Source organism: Sciurus carolinensis, chromosome 1 (assembly GCF_902686445.1).
Source record: "Sciurus carolinensis chromosome 1, mSciCar1.2, whole genome shotgun sequence".
NCBI lineage: Eukaryota > Metazoa > Chordata > Mammalia > Rodentia > Sciuridae > Sciurus > Sciurus carolinensis.
The window spans coordinates 94,221,427-94,246,561 of NC_062213.1; the positions used below are offsets into that span (position 1 = coordinate 94,221,427).

Here is a 25,135-nt window from a genome sequence, read left to right on the forward strand (position 1 = left end):
GTCTTGCTAAATTGTCCAGGCTGGCTTCAGACTTTCAATTCTCCTGACTCGGCTTCCTGAGTCATTGGAATTATAAGCATACACCACCACACCTGGCTCCAATCTGCACTTTAAAACAAATGCCCCAGATGATTCTGAACCAGGTGGTCTTGGGAAAACATGCCCTAGAACATACTTTGGGGGTCTCAGTGTTAACTTAATTCATAGTCCCGGTTTCCAAGAGAATCATACTGACATTACTGTGCCTATTTAATGTGAATCAGTCTTTATTTTGCACTGGTGTGGTGCATTAACAAATTCAACATACAAGATAGGATTACATATTGTAGGTTAGCGTTACAGCATTATGCAGTTTCACACAATTCATGTTAGCTTTTTCATTTGTTTTTTTTTTTTTTAATTTGACACATTTATTTTATTTTTGTTTCATTTTTACAAGAGAAGACACAAGGTAAAGAAAGACGACCACTTTGGAGAGGGATCATGGTGAGGGCAATGTCACTGTCGTGGCCATGGTAAAAGCCTTCCAAAAGGGACTTGCATTTTCCCTCTCCTGAGCAAGCCACCTCTGTCCCACAAACCAGTTCTGTTTTTATACCTAGAGCACTATCCATAAACATGTACATCTTGGCCGTGCTTCACTGAGAACTGAAAGAAGGAATAACTCATGAAGGGACTTCTGTTATTACAAAAAACTCTTGTCTTCTCAAAGGAATCAAGATATACACAGTAGGACTGGCTCTTGGAAAATCAGAAGTGACCATTCCCTAACCTATTCCTGACCACGAGTGCTTTGTGCAAAAGGTAGGATGTGACTCTCTTGTCTTTCAACTGACTCTCCGGAAGAGGCATTCTGCCTCCACCCTTCCCAGTTAGCTCTGGAAAGAACAAATTTGAAAACCAAAGTTAGCTAAGAAACTTTGGGACAGCAAAATCCAGGGCATGATGGATCAGGCCTGAGGTAGGAGGGAGGAATCCTATACTGTCCACCTCTTCACCTTTTTCTGGCAAAGACACTGAGGCAGTTCATAGCCTACAGGACTACTGGTTCCTCCCCTGTCACCTCACCATCCACTGCTCCGTAGACCCAAAGAATGAAAGGAATAAAGCTGCAAGGAGATGGGGAAGAGAGGAGTGGGGTGAGGCTGTTTTCCCAGACTTAAGTCAGGAGGAGCTACAGAGGCACACACAGCAGGGCAAAGACCAGACTACCTCCACCTGTTGCTTTGCATTGTTTCTGGGAAGGAAACCAAAGCCGGTTGCTCAGCGATTTCTGATCTTTAGACATTAAGGCGATGAAGAGGAACCATTTAAAATTTTTCCTAATGGGGCTTCAGAGTGCTCCTGCCAAATTTACATTAAACTATCTTGAAATGCATTTTTAGAAAACAAAAATTATTTTCTTCTACGTATGATACAGTATTTACATTCCATGGGTTAAAGGACAAAGACTAGTGGTATGTGACCCCCAAATGATGATAGATGAGATAGTGAGTTGAATTATGGGAACTGGAGGGGGAATGACAGGGACAAGAACAGAGAGTGGGCTTTGTGCCTGCACAGAACTGCTTTGCATTGTCAAGAATATGGGCTAAAAGAAAACCAAACAAAAGAATTGGGTGTGTGTGGGGTACAGATTGGATTTAAATCCACTAGAGCTAAGGGAATAACAAAGGCAATGTTACCATACCACCCTGTCCATGGAGACTCAACTTTTTTATTCCCTCCTTAGAAGCAAGTTAGAAAGGAATGATCTTGTGGATTGAAGTGGACAATCCAATTTTGGTTACTCTTTCAGGCCCTGGGTCAAGTGTTGTTTATTTGATTGCGTTCCTCTTCAGACTGTGGAAAAAATATGTACTGCCTGTTAAGTTCACCTATGGGTAATGAAGCCTCTGCCATATGAAAAATCTCAACAGTGGAAACATGGCTGCACTAGGAGTAAGGAGTCCTGAATTCGAATTTCAGCACAACACTGAATCTCTCAACCTGTACTGCCCAGTGGTTCCCTCATCCCTTTGCCATGTCATGAGACTCAGAAGTTCCCTCTTTGTTTTGAGGGAAAGGATGTTCTTAAACATTCAAGTTACTTTTATTTATTTATTTATTCATTCATTTATTTATTTATTTATTTTCGTACTGGGAATGGAACCCAGGGACTCTACCACTAAGCTACATCCCTACCCCTTTTTATTTTTTGAGACAGGAATTTGCTAAATTGCCTGGGCTGTTCTCTAACTTGCAATCCTCCTGCCTCTGCCTCCCGAGTTGATAGGCACCACCGTGCCTGCCCACGGTTACTATTATTATTACTCAGCCACACTGTTATTTTTTGAGCTATTATTGAAAATTTCAAGGAGAAAGAATCATTTCTGAGGGCCTTTTGTGAAGCAAAACTTACTTCATTGCAATATCTTGAGTCACCTCAGAAGATTCTAACTCTTCTCCATGGTCAGCCTTTCTGGAAAAACAAAGGCCAATGTAATCCTTCAAAACTCTGAGGACTTCCAACCCATCAACCAAGGAATGGCTGTCAGTACCAGATATAACTGCCAAAGGGGATGGCAATCATCTCATTTCTCCATTCCTTGTCCTCATACCTGCAAATAACATTTGGAATCTGCTGGATGTACTCTCCTATAGCTGAATTTGAAGCCTCCAAATCTCCTGTTAAAGAAATTGTCTAGTTTTGTAAATCCAAATTCTTCCTGATAAATCTGACGAGTTTTATGTGCTTTCCTGGGGCTACCAGTTAGTCATAGACTACCAACTACCCCTTCATAGCAGGAAGATTAACAGAAAAAATACCCCCACTTTTCAATTACTCTTTCTCCTGCAAACCCTGCCTTATCTACTCACCTTTGTTTTTTGGATTACTATAGACCTCTGGACCTTGATCTCAGCCAAAGAGCAGAGACATAAGAGGTAATAGGGAGAAAAGATGGAGATGATGAAAACATGAGGCTTTACAAGAGCAAAAATTTTTTTTCTGCCAAGGTGGGGAGGGGGGTTAACTCTCCAGAGAAGCCCAATAATAAAAAGAGGCCAATTTCAGGTAATCAGCAAATATGATTCGGCACAAAACACAATTTTCATGGATTAAAATCTGCAACTTGATATTGGCAATTAGGCTAATTTCTTCAGTTTGTATTAGACATGCAAGTATAAGGTTACAGTGTTATATATAGACTTGTAAGGGTCTTTCCCTCTCTTTGCCCCCCCATTTAAAAAACAAAAGAATTTCTAGTGCCTTGCAAAGGAGAAAAAAAAAATTGTCTTTGCTAAGAACAGATCTGCGGCTGTGGTCATGTGGGATGTTCTTTGTGGGGTTTGTTTTGTAAGAAATTTTCTTCTACAACTAAAATGAGGTTCTGAGTCCGCTTCTCTGACATCTCTCCCTGCCACGTCCCTCCCCAGCCTGGCCCCAGGGTTAGAGGTGAGAAGAACAGGATTAGTACTCGCTCAGACTGTGCCACTTGGCTACAGGCTTGCGGGGACTCTCGCAGACCTCTCTCCAGTGCTCAGCACCACTGCTTGTGACACTGTGTGCCCCCAGGATCAGCCTCCCCACCACCTCGTTCTTGGTGGTGCGATCGAAGTCGATGACAAGGAACTCAATGCTGATATCAGGCAGGAGGTCAGTTGGGATGTCATAGATGAAAGACTCATTGAAGACTGGGTTCAAAGTGCACTTCTTTACGTGGGTTTTCTTCTTGGCAATGCGCTTTCTGCCGTAGTAGACGTTCACCTTGACATAAGGATCTAGGGCCCCCAAAGAGAAAAGAAAAAGAGAGACAGGCCTATGACACAGTCCTCTCTTATATAATGGTGGTTTCATGTTGAGAAGGGGACTCAGCTATTCATAGCTTTGATGACTACCCCAGTGAAGTCTTCAGGATTGCACCATAAATGTACACACACTATACGTGAATCTGTCTGCTTGAACAAACAGCCAAGAAAACCAAGGAGAAGTAAAACAGAATAACTTCCTCCATCAGAACTGAGGCAACCTCATGGTATTACAAGTATTTTCTTTTCTCTTTCTGGTCACACTAGAGATTTTACCCAGAGGAGCTCTTTCACTGAGCTACATCCCCATTCTTTTTATTTGTTTTGAGAAGGATCTTCTTAAGTTGCTGTGGGCCTCACCAACTTATGGAGTTTGGCATTCATTTGCAATCTTCCTGCCTCAACCCCCTTATTTTTATTTTTTAATTTTGCTAAATTGTGGAGGCTGGCTTTCAACTTACAATTCTCTTACCTCATCCTCCAAAGTCACTGGGATTACAGGCATATGCCATCACAGCCAGAAGGCAGCACTTTTTTTTTTTTCCAAAAAATATTTTTAGGAACTGGGGTTGTAGTTCAGTGGTAGTATGCTTGCTTGCCTTGCCCATGTGAGGCACTGGGTTTGATCCTCAGCACCACATAAAAATAAGTAAATAAAGATAAATAATATTTATAATACCAATTTATAAATATAAATAAATATTATAATAAATAAAATGATATTAATGTTAATATTATATAAATAGAAATAAACATTACAATAAATAATATAAAATAATATAACCACTAGTGCCTCATGCAGACAAGGCAAGGTACTACCACTGAGCTACAACCCCAGTCCTTTTTTGTAGGTGGACCCAATACCTTTGTTTTTATGTGGTGCTGAGGATCGAACTCAGGGCCTTACACATGCTAGGCAAGTGTTCTACCACTGAGCCACAACCCTAGTCCCCAACTTTTTTTTGTTTCCCCAGAGGTGCTGGGGAGTCAAAGTTAAATATTTTGTTTTTAATTATGCTGCAAAGGTATTGCTTTAGTTTATAAAATAATACCAACAAATGCCTTAATTATAAAATTGTTGTTTTGAGGGCTGGGAATATAGCTCAGTTGGTAGAGTGCTTGCCTCACATGCACAAGGCCCTGGGTTCAATCCCCAGCACCACAAAAAAAAAAAAAAAAATGTTCTTCGGATACTGTTCACCACTTTCCTCCACTCCCAGTTATTTCCAATGGAAAGGTCATTAAGATATTGACCCAAATCCAAGGATGGATATAAGGAAGTTACAATATTATATAAGGTTAACAACAAGTTTATCCTTGAATTACTTTTTTTTTTTTTTTGGTACCAGGAATTGAATTTAGGGGTGCTCAACTACTGAGTCACATCCCCAGTCCTTTTTTATATTTTATGTAGAGACAGGGTCTTGCTGAGTTGCTTAGGGCCTCGCTAAATTGCTGAGGCTGGCTTCAAACTTACAATTCTGCCTCAGCTTCCAGAGCTGCTGGGATTACAGGTGTGTGCCACTGCACCTGGCTGAATTACATGATTTTTATCAGTAGTTTTTACCACAGATATTTTCATGAATTCTGAATACCAGAGCCTAAAATCTACTCTAATAATCATTAGATATTGTAAAAAAAAAATATACAAATTGTGTTTATGCAATCATCAGAAAGTTAAGGGGTATTTTCTTCCAGTATCAGGAAGCATTTTCAAGGGCATGGGGATTAACAAATACCTGCAGTGCTTTGGAGAAGTCATGACTTCTGGAGCAAAATACTCAGCACCTGGCATGTATACCGTGTAGAATGCCTAGGGAAAATGTAAATACCTCCTTTGCTCACCCAAAGCACCTCCCCACCTAGGGAAATCTATTGCACATAAAGACAAAAGCAAGGGTTTCTGAAATGTGGGGTATATCTGGGCCACAGGCAAGGACTGTGGGGTGGTTCAGTTGGTCACAAGTAGGTTGAAGTAAATAGCTGCTACCTGAGAGACCGGTGATATCCATCTTCGGCAAGTGTCTGGCTTTGAGGACCACCACTGTCATTCTCTGTGCCACAGGCTGATATGACAGAGATACCTGGAGCTCCCCTCTGCTAATGCACTTCTGTAAGGGAGAAAGAGTAAGTGAGAATCCAGAAGGAGGGAGTAGGGCATGGCACAGAAGTTGTGCAGAGAAGTGGGAAGAGAGGCAGGGATGAATAGTCTACGGAAAAGATGTTCATTCTCTGTAAGGATGTTATGATCCTATGTAACACAGAGGGGAAAGGAAGCAGAATCACTTCTAATATTAAGTAAAATCATTGGCATGGAAGAGAAGCATAGCCTAGTAGTTAAGAGCATGGACTCTGAGGCCAGAGTGGCCTGGATTCAAATTTAGACTTTTTAATTTTTTTTCACATTAGGGAAGTTGAGGCAAGTGCTATTTCTTATCAATGACCTTCGACAAATTACTCAACATCTCTGTACTTCAGTTTCCTCTGTACTTCATTTGAAAGGGAAACGAGTACCTATCTCATAGGATTATTAGGAACAAATGGGTTCAAATTTGGAAATTACAACAGTGTCCAGCACATAGTATTTTCTCATTTGATTCTATGGATAAACAAAAGTTTTGCCAGGTGCTGTGGCACATGCCTGTAATCCCAGCAACTCAGGAGGCTGAGGTAGGGGGATTGCAGCACCTGAGTGAGACCCTGTCTCAAGATAAAAAATGAAAAAGGGCTGGGGATGTGGCTCAGTGGTAGAATATTTGCCTAGCATGCATAAGGTCTAGGTTCAATCCTCAGCACAGAAAGCAAGAGAGAAAAAAAGAAAGAACAAAAAGACCTCTGTAGGAAGGCAGGAGACTTGGGATTGAGTTTTAACCTTGTCACTTACCATAAGGCCTTAGGCAAGGCCTTGTACTTTCTGAAACTTATTCCTCCATTTCGCAAGGTGAATATCCACACCTGTTTTTTTTTGTTTGTTTTTTTGTGGTGCTGGGGATTGAACCCAGGGCTTTGTGCATGCAAGGCAAGCACTGTACCAACTGAGCTATCTCCCAAGCCCCTCCACACCTGTTCTACCTGCCTCAGTGTGTGCACTTCAGTACACTTTCCAAGTTGCCTTCTTACCTAGCCCCTTCATCTTTGTTCTCGTATCTTTACATTTTATTCTAGGTTATATTCTGAACTTAAGAAGGGGAAAACCCTCTGTCTTGAAGAATATTTTATTTATTTATTTACCTTTTATTTTTACAGTACTGGGGATTGAACCCAGGAGCTCCTGCAGGCTAGACAAGTGCTTTCTCAGTTATATTCCCAGCCCTTCCTATCTATCTATCTATAGCTATTTATCTATCAATCTATACTAGGGATTAAACCCAGGGGTGATTTACCACTGATCTACATCCCCAGTTCTTTTTATTTATTTTGAGACAGAATCTCACTAACTTCCTTAGAAAGCCTTGCTAAATTCCTGAGACTGGTCTTGATGTTGCGATCCTCCTGCATCAGCCTCCAGAGTGGCTAGATTATAGGTGTGCACTGTCATATTCTACTCACCCTTAACATTTTGAACCACATTTGGATACTTAACTCCATGCTACATGCTAGGAATTCAGAGCTGATAGGACTCAGTTCTTGCTCCCCAGGAGTTATGCATGCAGTAGAAGACAGAGATGCAAGTAAACATGTACATGTCAGAAAAATAGGAAGTCTGTCTAAGTGCTCTGGACAAGAAGAATAGGCTGACATTGCTGGGAGAAACAGGGTTGACTTTTTCAGCTGATGTCTGGGCTGAGATGATGGAGGGTAAAAGAGTATGAGGCAGCTTAGTTCAGTAGCACAAACCTGTGATCCTGGCGACTGGAGAGGCCAAGGTTGGAGGATCACAAGTTTGAGGCCAGCATCAGCAATTTAGTGAGACACTGACTTAAAAAGTTTTCAAAAGTGCTGAGGGATATAGTTTTGTAGTGAAGTGCCCCTGGATTTAACTCCCAGTACTGGGGGGGGGGGAGTATGAGGCAGATGAGCAGAGAGATCAGGTCAGCCCAGAGGCAGGGACCTGAAAGGGTACGCTGTGTTCAGAGAATGGTGAGAGGTGAGGGTGCCTGACGTTGGGGAGCTTGTCAGGAACTTGGGAGGGTGGGTGAAGCTACACTAGGGCGAGAAGCCGTAGGGACATTGACAAAACAGCAGAGACTGCAGCTCACAGGCAAGAGGAGATCTGTAAGTATAGAAGCAGCTAAGTTGTTATTTTATTAAAATGACTATGATTTTAGAGAAAATTGGAGAATGAACTAAAGTAGGGGAAGATCAAAGAGGCACCTGTAACAGGCTAAGGAAATAGAAATGAGGCTGGGACAAGAAAAAATAAATAAAAATGAGGAATTTAGGGCATAAGTTAAATTTGGGACAATATTATCTCCCTGTTATCAAACTGCATTCTTTGTATTCTTCCAAGCCCCAAAGATCTGTCACCTACTTCCAGAATGCTTACATTGAGTAAAAACAGATTAACTATGTGCAGTGCCACACACCTATAATCACAGCAACTCTGGAGGTTGAGGCAGGAGGATTGCAAGTTAAAGGCCAATCTGGGCAACTTAGTTGAACTCTGTCTTAAAATAAAAAATAAAAAGGACTGGGGATGTAGCTCAGAGGTAGAGTGCTCCTGGGCTCAGTATCTAGTAACACACACACACACACACACACACACACACACAGCAACTTTCTGTGGGAGAAGAGCAGACTGATCAAGATTACTTCTAAAATTTCACTTAGTGGTAAGCATCCAGATGCTGTGTCCAGTTTGCCTGGAATAGGCTGGACCACAATACTAGACCCTCCATTATATCAGGGACCTGGGGACTAATTAATTCTCCAAAATGATATGTGATCTTCTTCCACTGAACTTATTTCTCACTGCTGGGAAACTCTAAAAAATAGTTCAGGTGGGCCTGGTGGTGCACACCTGTAATCCCAGGCCTCGGGAGGCTGAGACAGGAGGATGACAAGTTCAAGTTAGCCTCAGCAACTTAGTGAGACCCTGTCTCAAAACAAAAAATAAAAAGGGCTGGGGACATAGCAATGGTTAAGCACCCCTGGGTTCAATCACTAGTACCAAAACAATACAAAACAAAAACAGTTCAGTAATTTTCCCTCAGATCCCTTTTCCCAACCCAAATGTAGGGGTATAAATAGTGCCATGTTCTTGCCTTTTTATAAGTATTTTATACATTTGATTTAATGAATTGTTTCACCCTTCCAGCCCCTAGCCTTTGCCACATATGCCTCTCCCCTCTCCTTTCCTCCTTTCCCCTGTTTGCATTAGAAAGAGGATGGAAGCATTCTACCCCATCTTCTCTCCCTCTTTTGCCACTAGGCCAACATTTGTTGGAGTTAATTTGAGGAATACAGGAAGTGTCTCTTCATCCTACCCCTCTAGTTCATCATTCATTTCTTTTGTAACTGGGGAGGCAGACTAGTACTGCAGTTAAGCATTGGGCTTTCTCTAGAGTTGGACTGCCTGACTTCACTTATAGCTTACTAATTTCCCTCTAGGTGACAAAGGGTGCATTACCAATCCCTCTAAGCCTCTATTTTATTATTATTTTTTTAATTTTTCATAGTTGTAGATGGACAGTATGCCTTTATTTGTTTATTTTTATGTGGTGCTAAGGATTGAACGCAGTGTCTCATAAGTGCTAGGCAAGTGCTCTGCCACTGAGCTACAGCCCCAGCACCATATATTATTATTATTATTATTATTGCTATTTTTTTTTTTTTTTTTGGGTGCTGGGGATTGAACCCAGGGCTTTGTGCTTGCAAGGCAAGCACTCTACCAACTGAGCTATCTCCCCAGCCCCTATTGCTATTTTTTAATGGTACTGGATGCTGAACCCAGGGGCACTTTACCACTGAACTACATCTCCAGTCCTTTGTATTTTTTACTTTGAGACAGTGTCTCACCAAGTTGCTGAGGCTAACTTGAACTTGCCATCCTCCTGCCTCAAACTCTTAAATTGCTGGGATTACAGGAGTGTGTCATTATGCCTGGATTAAAAAAAAAAAATTTAGGGGGTGGGTACCGGGGATTGAACTCAGGGACACTTGAACACTGAGCCACATCCCTAGCCCTAGTTTGTATTTTATTTAAAGACAGGGTCTCACTGAATGACCTAGTGCTTCATTTTTGCTGCTGGCTTTGAACTCTCGATCCTCCTGTCTTAGCTTCCTGAGCTGCTGGGATTACAGGCATAAGCCACCACACCTAGCTCTGGCTAAAATTTTATACTTAGAGTTTTATTCCTTTTTCAGGGTGAATCTAAGTGGCTATTAGTGAGGACTTTGAAGTAGTCAGACTGAGTCTAAATCCAAATTCCACCAGCTAAACAACCTTGGGCAAGCCGCTTAACTTCTCTAAGCCTCAGTTTCTTATAGAAATAAAGTAAAATGGGTGAATTTACATGCTCCCTAGCACATAGTAAGCCTTCAATAAGTTGTGATCATTACTATTATATCTATTATTAACCAAGTTTGATACCTGGGAGCTATGTGTGATTTGTAGATGTTTATTTTTTGTTTTGACAAAGTGAAGGAAGATCAAGGAACCCTGAATCAGTGGAGAAGGAGGTTAGAAAGGCCACTGAAAAACAAATGCAGATCTTCCAGAAAAGAGCCTTGCCTATAGATGCTACCACTCTGTCTTGATGTCTTTTCCACCTGCAAGCCGACTCCAGACTCTGAAGAGCATCAGAGGACTCAGAAAACGGACAGAAGAGGCTCCTAGACCAGCAGAAGAATAGTACTGTACCAGGGTTGTGGGGTGGGGAAGCAGGAAACACACCCTCTGAGTGTGTGTTCTTGCTTCTTTGCTGTGTAGTAGGCTCCTTCCCACTGTAGTCAACTGGCCATGCCCCAAGAAACTTCCACTGCCACCTGGCATACTTAGATCCAACCCCCAGGGACCAGGGAAGCCCAGGAATTTGGAAAAATATTAGAGGCATTCGATCAGAGCATAAACTGGGTGCTGGTTCAATGCCAGGTTACGATGAGACATCCTAGATTCAAACACTGCAGAATCCTTGCATCCTCTGAAGCTGGAGTCAGAAGAATAGAGACTGAGAAAGTGACTTGTTCCATCCCACTCTGCCTTCTCCTGTTCACCCATCTCTTCCTCAGGGCTCTGCCACCCCTATGCCCTTTATTTTTTAAAAAAATTTTTAGTTGTTGATGGACATTTATATAATTTATTTATTACTATGCAGTGCTGAGAATCTTAACTCAGTGTTTCACACGTGTTAGGCGAGTGCTCTACCACTGAGGTACAACCCCAGCCACCCATTCCCTTTCTGACACTCCTTTACAGCAGCTCTGTGCTCCATTCCCTGCCTTCATCTGTCTTGCAGGCGAGTCTTTTCCAGCACACCCTTCTCTGTAGCCCCAAACCTGGGAAAGCCACTGACCAGCCTGACTCCTCCACATAGCTCATGCACTTGGCGGTCCAAGATTGGGAATGGAAGATGGCTTCGTGCCAGGCTGCTGCTGGGAAGACTGGCAAGGAAAGGGACTGATTTGGGCTGGGAACAAAACAGTCTCAAATCCAGGGCACTGGACAGAGAGGCTAGACAATGGCATTTGCTAAACTGCCAGGGGCTCTTGGCAACAGCCAAGTTTCTTTCCACTTTATTAATTCCTTTTATGAGGAATAAGCTAGGGCTGGGATCCTGAGCAATATATCTCCTAGGAGAAGCCCCAGACAAGACATCTGAACCTGTGTAGCCCCACAACCAGAGCCTTCCAGACTCCCAGGTTTCCTAAGCCCATTTTTCCCTACCAGTGCTTACAGGCAGGACTGTTTCATCTGACCCATGCTGGTATTCCCTAGTCATTTATCCTTGTGATCCCTAGGGGTGCAGTTTCCAAATGTCTACCCCCGATCCTTCCTACTGTAGCCAAGAGTAAGTCTGCCTTTTCTGGAGAACATCAACTAGACCTGCTCTGAACCATTAAGTCTTATTCTGATCTGTGTAGGGTCTCCTCTCATAGCAAGGAACCTAATTCTCTTCCTCCAAAGATACCTGGGTGGAGAATTGTAAGAATCACATTTTTATAGACAACCCCTACCCCAAGCATGGTCTTTTTTTTTTTTTTTTCCTGTATTTGGAATTGAACACAGGGGCACTCTGTTCCCGAGCTATACCCTCAGACTTTATTTATTTAAATTTTTTTTTGGTATCGGGGATGGAATCTAGGGGTGCTTAATCACTGAGTCACATCCCCAGCCCTTTCTTAAAGAATATTTTTTAGTTGTAGATGGACACAATACTGTTATTTATTTTTATGTGGTGCTGAGAATCGAATCCAGTGCCTCAAATGTGCTAGGTGAGTGCTCTACCACTAAACCACAACTGCAGCCTCTTTTATGCTTTGTTTTCAGACAGGGTCTCAGTGGCTTAGGGTGTTGCTAAATTGCTGAGGCTGGCTTTGAATTCGGGATCCTCCTGCCTCTGCCTCCCAAACTGCTGGGATTACAGGTATGTGCCACCATGCCCAGCCCTTTTTATTATTTTAAGACAGGGTCTTCCTAAATTGCCAAGGCTGGCCTCAAACTTGCTCCTGCCTCAGTGTCCCAAGTCACTGGGATTACTGTGGATGCCACCATGCCTGATCAGTGTGGTCCATTTAAAGAAGCTCAGGACTGGTCATCGTTTCTCACTGTCTGAAAAATGCCTGACTCTGAGCAAATAATTCTCCTCTCTGGGCCTTAGTCTCCTTCGAGGCTGGATGATGAAAGCTAATGGGATCACTTTGGGGGCACACTTTTATCTATTATAAATATACAGAAAGATATAAGAAGCTTCAAAAATTAACCTGAACTTGGGCACGTGATATGTGTCTGTAGTCCCAGCTACTCCCAGACTATGAGAAGGAAGAATAACTTGAGCAGGAGTTTGAAACCAGTTTGGGCAAAATAATGAGACATTTCCCTCTCTACTTTTCTCTCTAAAAAAGAATTAATTCTTTTTTTCTTTTTTTTTTCTTTTTTTTTTTTTATTGTAAACAAATGGGATACATGTTGTTTCTCTGTCTGTACATGGCGTAAAGGCATACCATTTGTGTAATCATAAATTTACATAGGGTAATGTTGTTTGATTCATTCTGCCATTTTTTCCCTTCCCCCCTCCCCTCCCACCCTTCCCCTTCATCTATACAGTCCTTCCTTCCTCCATTCTTGCCCCCCTCCCTAAACCCAACTCCAACCCCAACACTAACCCTTCCCACCCCCCAAGAATTAATTCTTGATTGTTCATGTAGGGAGGTGACAATATCAACTATAATGCCCAATATATTTGAGTTGGTTCTTGGGACTAATTTTTAAAAATTTATTTATCTATCTATTTATTTATTTATTTATTACTTATTTTCAGTACATGATACTGTACCCAGGGCCTCATGCATACTAGACAAGCACTCTACCATTGAGTTATATCTGCAGCCTGGAACTGTTTTTTTTAAGATGACAACTTTGTTTTCTAACATTCTATCCCATAATAAATCCCCTATTAAGAGAAGGGAAGTGTCACAGAGAGGGTTAGCGGGTAAAGAGGGAACAGTGGGAAAGAAATGACTGACAAAGTAGATAATAGAAAGTTATCAGACTGCTCTGAATTTCTTCAAGTCTTGTTGATGACCTGGGACAATGGTCATGGGAATGAGAGGGCTCTTAAAATCTCAAGATTTATAAAGGACCTTAGAGGTCATTCAGTCTAGCTATTGAGATTGAAAAGAGAGAAAGAAAAAGGAACAGTCAATTTTCTAGGAACATAAAAAGAGTTGTTACATATGTGTATTAAGGGGAGGGAAAAGGGGGATGTGTTTGAACCTTAAGGTTTTGTTTCTTTTGTTTCTTTATGGTTGTGATTTAGGGTGGAGGTGGCCCTCAACTTCAGGGCCCCAGAAAGGTTTACTGAGGGTGCATGCGTTTACTTAGGCAGACTTTGGCTAGAGTATCACTCTGAAAGAGGCCACTCTGCTAATTATAGGGAAACAGACTTACCCTCACTTAGTCTTTCTTTCATATGAATGCATTCCTCTGGTCCCTGCTCCTGGTCCTCTGTCTCAATGATGAGGAAGGAGCCTACCCTCTGAGAGCAGAAACTGTCAGGCATGGTTAAAACCCTTTCTCCCCCTTGTCTTTCTGCTTGCCTGCCCCCCCAAAGGGTCTTTTCCTCACTAGGCCCAGGCGCTGGGAAATAGCCTCTCTCCCAGCCCTCAATGGCTCTTTTCAAAAGAAAGAGCCATTGACAGTGCTGCTTGGAATGGGAATTGGGTGGAAAGAGAAAAGGGGGGAGAGGGGACTACATTAAGGTCTAGCCTTCGCTGCAGAATGGAAGGAGATTCTGGTGGTGGCTGCAGACTTGGGTATCACAAAGGGGCAGCTGAGTGGGGTGGGCATTCTGCCCAAGTAAAATAGCCCAAAGTGAAGGAGGGAATCAGAGGGAGAAGAGTTGCTTGAGAAGTTATTTTAGGGGAGAAAACAATCAAAAGGGTAACTAGAAGTTGTCTGCTTTTCCAAAGAAGGAACATAGACATTTTGATTGAGAAGATTTTGCTACCATGGATGATTTAGAAAAAACAGAGTTTTAAACAAGTAATCAGGAAAGCTAATCTATAATCTTATAATTAATGTTATTCTTACAAATAAAACGGTATACATGAGACTATGGGTTCAACCCCCAGAATCATTGACACACACACAAAATCTCTTTGTTTTTTACACCAACTTTCCTTATCCCCTCATCTATCCTTTTTCTATATGTAAAGTTAGAATTATATTCAAAGACTTTATATTAAGTATTTAGATACTCAGTATTCAAAGCATGGCACCAGAAATAGACATCAAACCTAGTTAACATTTTATTTTCCATGCAAATAGAGAGGAGCAGCAGTCAAATTAATCCAAAATTCTTTCCAGAGATGAGTGTATAACTGTAATTCTAGTTGGGAGGCTGAGGCAGAACAATCACAAATTTGAGGTCAGCCTCAACAATTTAGTGAGATTCTAAGCAACTTAGGGAGACCTTGTATCAAATAAAAAGAATTAGGGATGTGGCTCTGTGGTAAAGCACACCTGGGTTCAATCCCTACTACTAAAATTCCTTCTAGATCAGTGCTGTCCAATGATGGTAGCAATGTTCTGTTGTTGGACTGTCCAGTATGGTAGTTACTGCATACATGTGCCTATTAAGCAATTGAAATATGACTAGTGTGACAGAGAAACTCAGATTTTAATTGTATTTAAGTTAAAACTTAAGTAGACACATAGCTAATGGCTACAGTATTGGATGACTGAGGTTTTCTTTTTCTTCTTTCTTTTCTTTTTGTAGTGCTAGGGACTGAACCCAGGGCCTCACCCATGCTAGACAAGCACTCTACCACTAAACCACACCCCTAGCTCAAGACAGCAGAGTTCTGAATGTTTTAGCAGGCATTTCATTTTCTTTTTCACAAGGGATTGCTTTCCATTTGTCTTTGGCCCATAGTGAGTTTATGTTCTCTGATCACATTCTGACAAGTCACAGAATGAAACAGCTCAGAAGCATTCTGGTTGGCAAGGGCAACCAGCCTGTGATTTTTAAACTGGCCAAGGGGACTTCCCATGGATACAATCAGGAGCTGACAATATGTATGTTATGAGTAAGGACAAAATGCAGGGCTTCAATCTAGCAGAGAAAAACCATGAAAATCTTTTTTTTTTTTTTTGTGCTAGGGATCGAACCCAGGGCCTTGTGCTTACAAGGCAAGCACCCTACCGACTGAGCTATCTCCCCAGCCCCTGAAAAATCTTTTTTAAAGTTTACTTCCTCCTGAATTTCAATTTCAAAATCTACAGGCTGAGTGGGACTTGGGGTATAGCTCAGTGACAGAGTACTTGCCTAGCGTTGCTCAAGGCCCTGGGTTGGATTCCCAGCACCATAAAAAAAAAAAAACAACAATAAAGAGAGAGGGGACAGACAGAGACAGAAAAAAAGCTGATGGCTAAGTTTAAACTTAACTCATATTTTATGCCCCAGAAGAAGCATTTCCATATGCTCCTGGTATGAAATATAGATTAAATAAAAATTTTTAAATATTTATTTATTTATTGGTACTAGCAATTGTACCCAGGGGTGCTTTATCACTAAGCTATATCCTCAGTCCTATCTATTTTCTGAGACAGGGTTTTAGTAAGTTGCTGAGGGTGGTCTCAAATTTGCAATCCTCCTACCTCAGCCTCCCAAACTGCTAGACTTACAGGCATGTGCCACTGCATCTTACCTCATTCTACTTTCTAAGCTAGAAAGTGGAGTGCATTGTGCTATTGGAACTTGCTTCTTCGAATAATTAAATATTTTATTTTGTTTTGTTTTATTTTTCAGTACTAGGAATTGAACCCACACTTGCTAGGCAAATGCTTTACCAGTGAGCTACATTCCCAGTTCTTGGAGGAACTAATCTGCCAGGCCCTCTGTTCTATTTTGACTATTGCTTATCCTTGATAACCAAGAACTTGAGTTAAACTCTTTATAGCTCTTTTTGCTATCCTTCCCAATCCCCCTTCCCTTTCCCCTTGAGATCTTGTTTCCCCCAACCCACCATCCCTCCCCAACCTACTCCTCCTCCTCACCTGGATGTTCCTCTTGATGATGTCCCTGGTCAGTTGTACCTTGCCTGTGCTGGGATCCACCCCAGCCAATGGCACCATCACCTCCCCAATGACATCATCCCGAGAGAAGCGATCAAAGCTGAGGACGAGGAAATGTAGCACCAGGTCCTGCAGCTGGCTGTATGGAATGCCGTAGAAGGTGAAGGTCTCATCAAACACGGGGTCCAGGGTCTTCCGCAGCACTCTGGTCTTCACTCGATGCCGCTTGTCAGGAAGGATGGTCATTTTGATGTAGGGGTCAGAGCCCTGGGTCTGGTCATCCATCACTGGCAGTCCATGGGCCTCCTGGATTGTCACCACCAGGGCTTTTTTCGGGAAGTTATAGTCCACTGAGAAGGTGAGGGATCCTAACATGACATCCTCCTCTGGAGATGATGGAGAGGTGGTTTTGCTCTCCCCGGGGGTCAGGCTTGTAATGGGGCTCCTCAGTTCTTCCCCATAGTCCATTTTGATGGGCAATTGGTCTATACAAGATCCGGAGCTAGGCCCCCTAGGATCCTTGTCTCGGCTCAGCAGGCCAGCCTCTGCTGCATCCACCAGTAGGTTCCCGCGTCCACCTTCCCTCCCAGGGCCATCTTTGTCTCTCCGTACTTTGATGATTTTCTTCTTGTTGCTGAGGGTCTCCGGGTATATGCTGATGCCTTTGAGCATGTGAATAAACTTGTATGGTGGGGTCTTGTGCTTCTTCTCTGCCTGCTGGTGGCAGCATGTCCAGACAAAGACAGTCACCGAAACACACACCACCAGTACAGAGGCCCCAATGAGGCCAGCCACAACTGGTGACACATCTGAAGGCAGAGACCAAAGATACGTCAAAGCAGGTGGATTACAACCCCTGTCCAGAGCCCCCCTGCTCAGTGCCTGTGCTGGAGTCAAGCTAATCTGCAACCTAGCCTTTGAAGGAGACTGTGCTTACTTGGGCTTTGGAGTTTCTCCCTTCTCTTAAAGATGTCTTCACCCACTGTCTCCATTCAATCCACTCCTTTTCTTTCCTGCCAAACCTAGATGAAATATTTAGCTTTCTTTGAAGTACCCCACCTGTCTCTGTTCTTTTCTTGATCTTCTCTCAGTAGTTACAGACTTAATTTGATCATATTGATTTGTGCTTCCCATAAAGCTGCTCTGTATGTATTCTAAGGTCACCTTTTTCCCTGGTGACCTGTTCACCTCAACTGTTACACAAGGCCATGAGCTGCTACTTTGGTTTTAGGAGGACATTCCATAGCACCCAGTACAGGGTTTGCAAACAGTGATCCAGTGTTGACTGTCAGGGTGTGTGGGAAGGTTATGGAGTTAAGTTTAGATGGTATTGATAGGGGTACCAAGGGCAATAGAAGTGGATGGGTGATTAAAAAAACTCTGGGTCTGCATACTTTCAAAATATATTCCAAAATTTCAACTCCCAGCTACTTAAAGTATTTTAAATAGGAAGAATTAGGGATTGTGGAAAATGTCAGATCTTTTTTTTTTTTTTTTTGAGGCTGAGAGCCTTTTTATTTATTTATTTTTTAAAATTTTTTTTATTATAAACAAATGGGATACATGTTGTTTCTCTGTTTGTACATGGCGTAAAGGCATACCATTTGTGTAATCATAAATTTACATAGGGTAATGTTTGATTCATTCTGTTATTTTTTCCCTTCCCCCCCACCCCTCCCACCCCTCTTTTCCCTCTATACAGTCCTTCCTTCCTCCATTCTTGCCTCCCTCCCTAACCCTAACTCTAACCCCAACACTAACCCCTCCCACCCCCCATTATGTGTCATCATCCACTTATTAGCGATATCATTCGTCCTTTGGTTTTTTGAGATTGGCTTATCTCACTTAGCATGATATTCTCCAATTTCATCCATTTGCCTGCAAATACCATAATTTTATCATTCTTTATGGCTGAGTAATATTCCATTGTATATATATACCACAGTTTCTTTATCCATTCATCAATTGAAGGACATCTAGGTTGGTTCCACAATCTGGCTATTGTGAACTGAGCAGCTATGAACATTGATGTGGATGTATCTCTGTAGTATGCTGATTTTAAGTCCTTTGGGTATAGGCTGAGGAGTGGGATAGCTGGGTCAAATGGTGGTTCCATTCCAAGTTTTCTAAGGAGTCTCCACACTGCTTTCCAGAGAGGCTGCACTAATTTGCAACCCCACCAGCAATGTATGAGCGTACCTTTCTCCCCACATCCTCGACAACACCTGTTGTTGCTTGTATAAAATGTCAGATCTTAATGTCACCTTTTCAGCAAGACCTTCCCTGACTACCCCATTAATTAATTAATTAATTAATTAATTTTTGTGCTAGGGATCTGACCCAGGGTCTCTTGCATGCTGGGCAAGTACTCTACCACTGAGCTGCACCCCCAGTGTTGATTACCCTATTTAAAAGTGCAACCTTCTCCACCTTCAACACCCACACTTCCTAGTCCTGTTTAATTTTTTCACATGCCTCGTCATTATTGCTCACATATATGTGCATGCATGCAAGCAAAAATACACACATCTGCAAGAATAAATAAATACACATACCACCCATAATTTTACTATTTATTGTTTTATCTTCTCTAGAATGTAAGCCTCAAGAGAACAGGACTTTCCATCTGCTTTGTCCATGGCTGTATCCCCAGCACTTAAAATACACAGCAGGCACATTATATATGTGTGTTTGATGAACAAATAGCTAATGAGAAACAGATATTTTTCTCTTCACTTTCCCTCATCTTGTCTCTTTCCACAAATATTGGACCCTGACTTAGATAATTAAGTTTGGGTTCCTTCCCCTATCTCAAGTTCACTGAAGGCAAATTGGGTTTTGGCCTTAAAGCTCTAGAAAGGACTAGTAGCTTTCATCTTACTTTTTTAAAGATTTTTTTTTAGTTTTCAATGGACATTTATTTATATATTTATTTGTAGTGCTGAGAATTGAAACCAGTGTCTTGCACATGCTAGGCAAGTACTTTACCACTGAGCCACAACCCCAGCCCTCACCTTACTTAAGAAAAGACTTGGGAGGCAGGGAGAGCTAAGGAAATAAACATGATTCCAGCATATTCCATATTTTTCCTGGAACATCCTTCTACTAGGCATCTGCATGGCTCATTACCTCACTTATTTCAGGACTCTGTTCAAACCTCACCTTATCAGAGAAGCATTTCCTGTCTGCCTCAAGTGAGATGATATCCCTATTACTCTCCTTAATTTTCTCCATAGTGCTTATTACCCTGACTTATGTTTGTCTGTCTTCTCTTGCTAGATAAGTTTAATAATAGTGACATTGCCTGTTTTGTTCACCTATAATCTCAGGTCCTAGAACCATGTGAAACATAGTAAGTGCTCAGTGAACAACTTAGTTAATTCAAACTAACCTCCACAGATTAGAAAAAGAGGATGAGGTCAGTATGATTGCACATCAGGGATAAATATAAATTTTTTCTTAGACTTAAAAACCTACCTATTGGCAATATCACCTCACCTGATAAAGTTGGACAAAAATGACTTAGCAGTTTTGATGATCAGAGGCTTGGACTAAATTTAGGTTAAATCAACTTGTACTATAAGCACAATGTCCAGATCTCACAAGGGGTAGTTATCATTTCATCTGCACTGGTCACAACACATATAGAGCATTCAGTATAGGAAAGATAATAATAAAACTGCAGTTTTTTTTTTTTTGGGTGTGTGTGTGTATGTGTGTGTGTGTGTATATGTATGTGCATTTATCATGCCCCTGCCAGTGACATGTCTGAATCAAAGAACTCATTGAATAGGACCATTAATATTTCTACTCTTTAATTAAGAAATCTGAAAATTGAGAAATCTGTCTAAGGCTACATACCAAAAAATGGCACTGATGGGATTTAAATTCTAGTCTGCCTGATACCAAAGTCCATAAAATACATAACGGATAATCACTATAGTAAAAACCGAGAAACTATATCAAATAATAAATGGAAGAAACTGGAGCTGGGCTATCTAGGAATAATAATCATCTTTAATTAAAATTATTTTAGACATTTTGATGGAAGAGGGTTGGATTTGATGTTACATTCAAGTACAGGACCAGCACCAATGTGCACAGGCTATAGGAAAACAGATTTTGACTCAGTGAAAGCGTCAAATTATTATTAAAACTGCCTCACAGCCAGGTGTGGTGGTGCATGTCTGTAACCCAGTGACTTGGGAGCCTGAGGCAGGAGGATAACAAGTTCAAGACCAGCCTCAGCAACTTAGGGAGACCCTGTCCCAAAACAAAAAAGGGCTGGAGATGTAACTCGGTGGTAAAGTATCCCTGGGTCCAAACTTAAGTACTAAAAACCAAAACAAAACAAAAACGAAGAACTGCCTCACAATAACCTGTATTGCCTGATGACAGCAATTCTCCAATAGAAAAATTTCAAACAAATAAGTCAGATCATGATTGGTCGGACATGTTTTAAAAGGAATTTCTTCAATGGGAATTGGACTAGATGTCTCAGAAATTCTACCTCAACATTCCATGGCTGTATAAAAATTGGGAACCAGTAAGAAAAGAAGGGATTACATTTAACAGTAATATATCTAAGGAGTAAAATTGTATCATTTTTCTTTGAGGTGTTTTGCACATGCTAAGTAAGTGCTCCACCATTGAGCTATACCCCCAACTCTTAAAACCATCATTAACAAAATAAATCAAGGTGAGTAAGTCCATGTCCAGGGTCATACTGAATAATAATAGTGTTCCATCTCAAAATATGAAATAAAAAAATATGCAGTGTTTAGGGAGTTTTCCGGGAGTTTGCTGAGGCTGGTCTCAAACTTGTTACCCTCCTGCCTCAGGGAGTTTTCAAAAACTGGAGGCAACCTTAGTGGCAAGCTCCTTGAGGGCATGCAGGAATAATACTTGGTTTATCTTTGAATCCCTCAGAGTCTTATACATATAATAGGAGGTCAGTAAATATTTGAACAACTGATTAGATTCTGATCGTCAATCAGAACAGCCACAATCTGAAGTGGCTCTTCATTCCCCAATCAGAGGCTTTCCTACAAATTGCTTTTTTTTTTTAATAAAGTTTTTAAAAAATATAGCGAAACTGAACACTAATTGCTTCTGTAAAAAGAGAAAAGCAGGCAACTATAAAGAAAGGTATTTATATATATGTGTGTGTGTGTGTGTGTGTGTGTATACACATATATATTACACACACATATAAATATTTATATAATAAATATATATATCGATAAATTTTTTAGTTGTAGGTTATCCTTTATTTTAATGTGGTGCCAAGGATTGAACCCAGTGCCTTAGCACATGACATGTTAGACAAGCACTCTACCACTAAGCTACAGGTCTAGCACAAGAAATGTATATTTTTTGAGAAGGATTTGAAAGGGAAATCTAAAGGCCCAGATTGGGAAACATCTGTGCAATCCTTTTGGCACTAGTATAGATAGATTAATTCCGGGATATTGAGGGAACTCACTGCTGCTTAAATGCATCCACATTTTTGAGAAAATGGAGGGAAGGTGGCAAAGAGAGATGAAAAAGAGTCTAATAATTTAGATAGAGAAAGACAAACAGATGAACCCGGGTATGAATTATCCAGGTGCTCTCCCTCATCCTGTTTCCCACCTTTGCCCTACTTTCTCCATTTCAGTATTTGTTAACTGCTGCCTGTGTCCCCAACACCCAAGGCAATGAACTAGAAAAATCAGATGTTGAAACTCAAAGCCCTCTGTCTTGCTTTAGTCAAAAGTTTGGTGGGAAAGGAAGTTGGAACTAATGACTGAAGTGAGTGATTTAAAGTGGTTGTACATTTTAGTGACCTGTGCTGCTTGCTTCTTTTGTCCTTCAAGGTCATGGATAATTTACTGTTGGCTTGGTGTATCCACCTAATGCTGTGTTTGAAATGAAGTATTCAATGAGCTATGAAGAAGCCAGAAGCAGCAGATCTCTATGGAGAAGACCTCCCTCTGTAAGGGTCAAGAGAATTACCAGACACATCTGGGTCAAATTCAACTACTCTAGCTACTTCATCTTTGATCGGGCCTGATTTTTGGGGGGAGGTGGTATGGGGGATTGAAACCAAGGGTTCTTTATCACTAAGATACATTCCAAGCTTTTTCTTTTATTTTTTTAATTTTAGGAAAGTGGCTTAGGGCCTCATTAAATTGATGAGACCATTCTCAAACTTGGATCCTCCTGCTTCAACCTCCCAGGTTGCTGGGATTACAGGCTTGTGCCACCATGACTAGCTCACACCAGATTATTTACACTTCCTTTCCTAAACATAGCCCTTCACTGTCTATTAGGCCATAATATAGTAAAATGAGAATAAACTTTGGCATTACACATTGATTCAAATCCTAGCACTAACCTCACTAGTTTGTTTGACTTTAGCCAAGTTATTTTATCTTCCTGAGCCTGTTTCCTTATCTGTTATGTAATTATACCTACAACAGAAGGTTTTTTTTTTTTTTTTTTTTTTGCGGTGCCGGGGGTTGAACCCAGGGCCTTGTGCTTGCAAGGCAAGCACTCTACCAACTGAGCTATAGCCCCAGCCCAGAAGGTATTTTTTAAGATGAAATAAAATGTAGTATGTAAAAGACTGATATATATTTTCCACTTTTCTATTAATATTCCCTCTAATGGAAGTAACTTTATTATATTCTACATCATCTACTTTTCCAAGGACTCTGAAACTGTGCTTAGAGAAAGGCATATTTTGGAAACAGGACATAAGAAGAAAAAGAGCAGGAAGACATCATGACTTGCTCATGTGATCACAAAAAGTGACTGCATGGGGCTGGGGAGATAGCTCAGTCCGTAGAGTGCTTGCCTTGTAAGCATAAGGCCCTGGGTTCGATCCCCAGCACTGAAAAAAAAAAAAAAAAAAAAAGTGACTGCAATTTCAGAAACTTAGGACTGAAAGGATAGAGATGTAGAAAGGGAAGAGGAAGAAAGAAATACCATCAAAAGATTCAGCCATGTGGAATAGATGGGAACAAGCAGTTAATGGGTGTGAAGATCTGTTATTTGGCTATTCCCCCTGATCTGATGTCTTCTTCCTTATATGGAGGGATAGAGCATATTAGATCTGCTCATTTCCATATAGCTCTTACTGGGGAGTGAGAAAAGCCATTTTCTATCTGGTTCATGTGCCTATCCTAAATACTGAAATCCAATGCCTCAAACCTTAAGTCTGAGGGATAGAAACCCTAAGGGACAGGAAGATTCTTAATGGGCAGCAACTCTAAGTCGCTTCCCCCAATCTAAGCAGCAGAATAGAGGAAGAAGAAAGGCAATTAAATTTATTTATTTGACCAGGAAGCACAGCATAAGTTTGCTCTCCCAGCATGTTTTGGAGGAATTCCCACAGAGGAAAAAACTTGTTTCTCAACCTTGTCTTTCTCTCACATTCTTCTTTATTTTCTACTCCACTTTTTTGCCCTAGGGAGTGTAAAACTGATCTTGAAGCTCACAGGACTGGGTCCGGGACCAGCCGCTCCGAGATGACGTAATGCTTTCTCTGGTACACAAAGCGGCCTCCCCAGGGCTGGGCCTCTCTCGCCCCTCCCCCTCAGGCCTGGAACGCACCCCCGCCAGCACCAGAGCGGGTGAGTCCCCTTTTTGAAAAGCTAGCCCAGGGAAACAGGGAACAAAGGCCTCGGAAGGAGAGCCTAGGCGCTGCCAGGAGGCCCAGAAATAGACATCACGTCATCCTCCAGTCCAGCAGCGCCAAGCGCCATTTGGTAGCATCAGTCGGACCCCACCATTACGATGCAGAATGGATCTTGCAGGGTTCACGTTTCCTCCCAGACCCAGTATCCAGCTGACCGGTTTAAGGAGTGGCTTCCTTTTTGCTCCCCACCCCCGCATCCCTCTTTCCCCAGAGGCCGCCGCCTCCCCTGGCTGCCAGCCACACAGCCCACAGTCTCCAAGCTGCCATCTTGATGCCCCATCCCCCTTGCCACCTCCCTCCCCCGCAGTCCTTAGAAGTGGGAGGGGGAGGTAGGGGCACCGCCCTGCGTGCCCCAAGGGGGAGGGCTCGGCCTACTCCACCTTTCCTCCCCCAGAAGGATCGTGTCCTCACGATCGCAGTTTCTCACCTCCAACAGTGCTGACAGTGCACCATACAAGGTTTTAGCACTCTGGACTTGCCCGCCCGCGGTGTCGTTCTGGCCTTGCCAGCCCCTGCAGCCCACAGTTCAAGTTCAGACGCTGTCCACTACCCGGTACCCACCACCAGAGGCCCGATCCTAGCGAGGCTGGCACTTTGAAAGCTCTGTCTGGGCTTCAGTCCCAGCACACTGTCGGGCCCTTTGACTTTGCAACGGTTCAAACCTCAAGCTTAGTTTTCCCGACTCTACTTACCAAAGCTAGGTCGGATATTGGTGATCTCAGCCATGTCGTAATCAGAGGCTGTTGCTATAAATGTTTTCGTAATGGTCAGACAACTCTGGGAACCCCAGTAAAGTACCGAGGTGGCTGCTGTAGCGCTGTAGGTCAGGGGAGGGGGAAGGTATCTGGCGGACGTCCCCTGCGACGATCCGATCCCTGGTTGCCAGCTGCGCCCTCCTCTTAAGATGCTCCAGGGATGTTCTGAGCTAAGGATGCAGGTGCAGTCAGACTGGTCCTGATGCGAGATAGGCTCCGCCTTTTTCCGAA

At 42.1% G+C, this 25,135-nt stretch overlaps 2 protein-coding genes across 4 annotated transcripts in view; one reads left to right on the top strand and one right to left on the bottom strand.

Annotated features, from left to right (window-relative positions):
* Nucleotides 1-341: 341 nt before the first annotated feature.
* On the bottom strand, nt 342-25,125 carry Syt11 (synaptotagmin 11). Of its 3 annotated transcripts, none has more exons than XM_047562645.1 (4): nt 24,842-25,125; nt 16,448-17,274; nt 5,780-5,900; nt 342-3,762 (listed from the first exon to the last, which is right to left on the bottom strand). In XM_047562645.1, the coding sequence occupies exons 1-4, from the start codon at nt 24,873-24,875 to the stop codon at nt 3,452-3,454; spliced, it is 1,293 nt and encodes a 430-aa protein (XP_047418601.1). In that variant the 5' UTR covers nt 24,876-25,125; the 3' UTR covers nt 342-3,451. The 3 variants fall into 3 exon arrangements, with proteins under 3 accessions (XP_047418601.1, XP_047418586.1, XP_047418592.1); XM_047562630.1 differs by having other exon boundaries at nt 342-3,771; nt 5,777-5,900; XM_047562636.1 differs by having other exon boundaries at nt 5,777-5,900; nt 24,842-25,123.
* Nucleotides 23,988-25,135, top strand: part of Gon4l (gon-4 like) — a 94,424-nt gene continuing 93,276 nt past the window's right edge. Inside the window, exon 1 of the mRNA XM_047562554.1 lies at nt 23,988-24,084. The gene's annotated coding sequence lies outside the window, so the exon portion shown is untranslated. The remainder of the gene's footprint in view (nt 24,085-25,135) is intronic.

Excerpts from the sequence above, each read along its gene's own strand:
- Syt11 (XM_047562630.1), bottom strand. The coding sequence starts at position 24,875 with ATGGCTGAGATCACCAATATCCGACCTAGCTTTG. Across the intron at positions 17,275-24,841 it reads CAATATCCGACCTAGCTTTG|ATGTGTCACCAGTTGTGGCT; the intron begins GTAAGTAGAGTC and ends CTCTGCCTTCAG. Across the intron at positions 5,901-16,447 it reads TCATCAAGAGGAACATCCAG|AAGTGCATTAGCAGAGGGGA; the intron begins GTGAGGAGGAGG and ends TCTCCCTTACAG.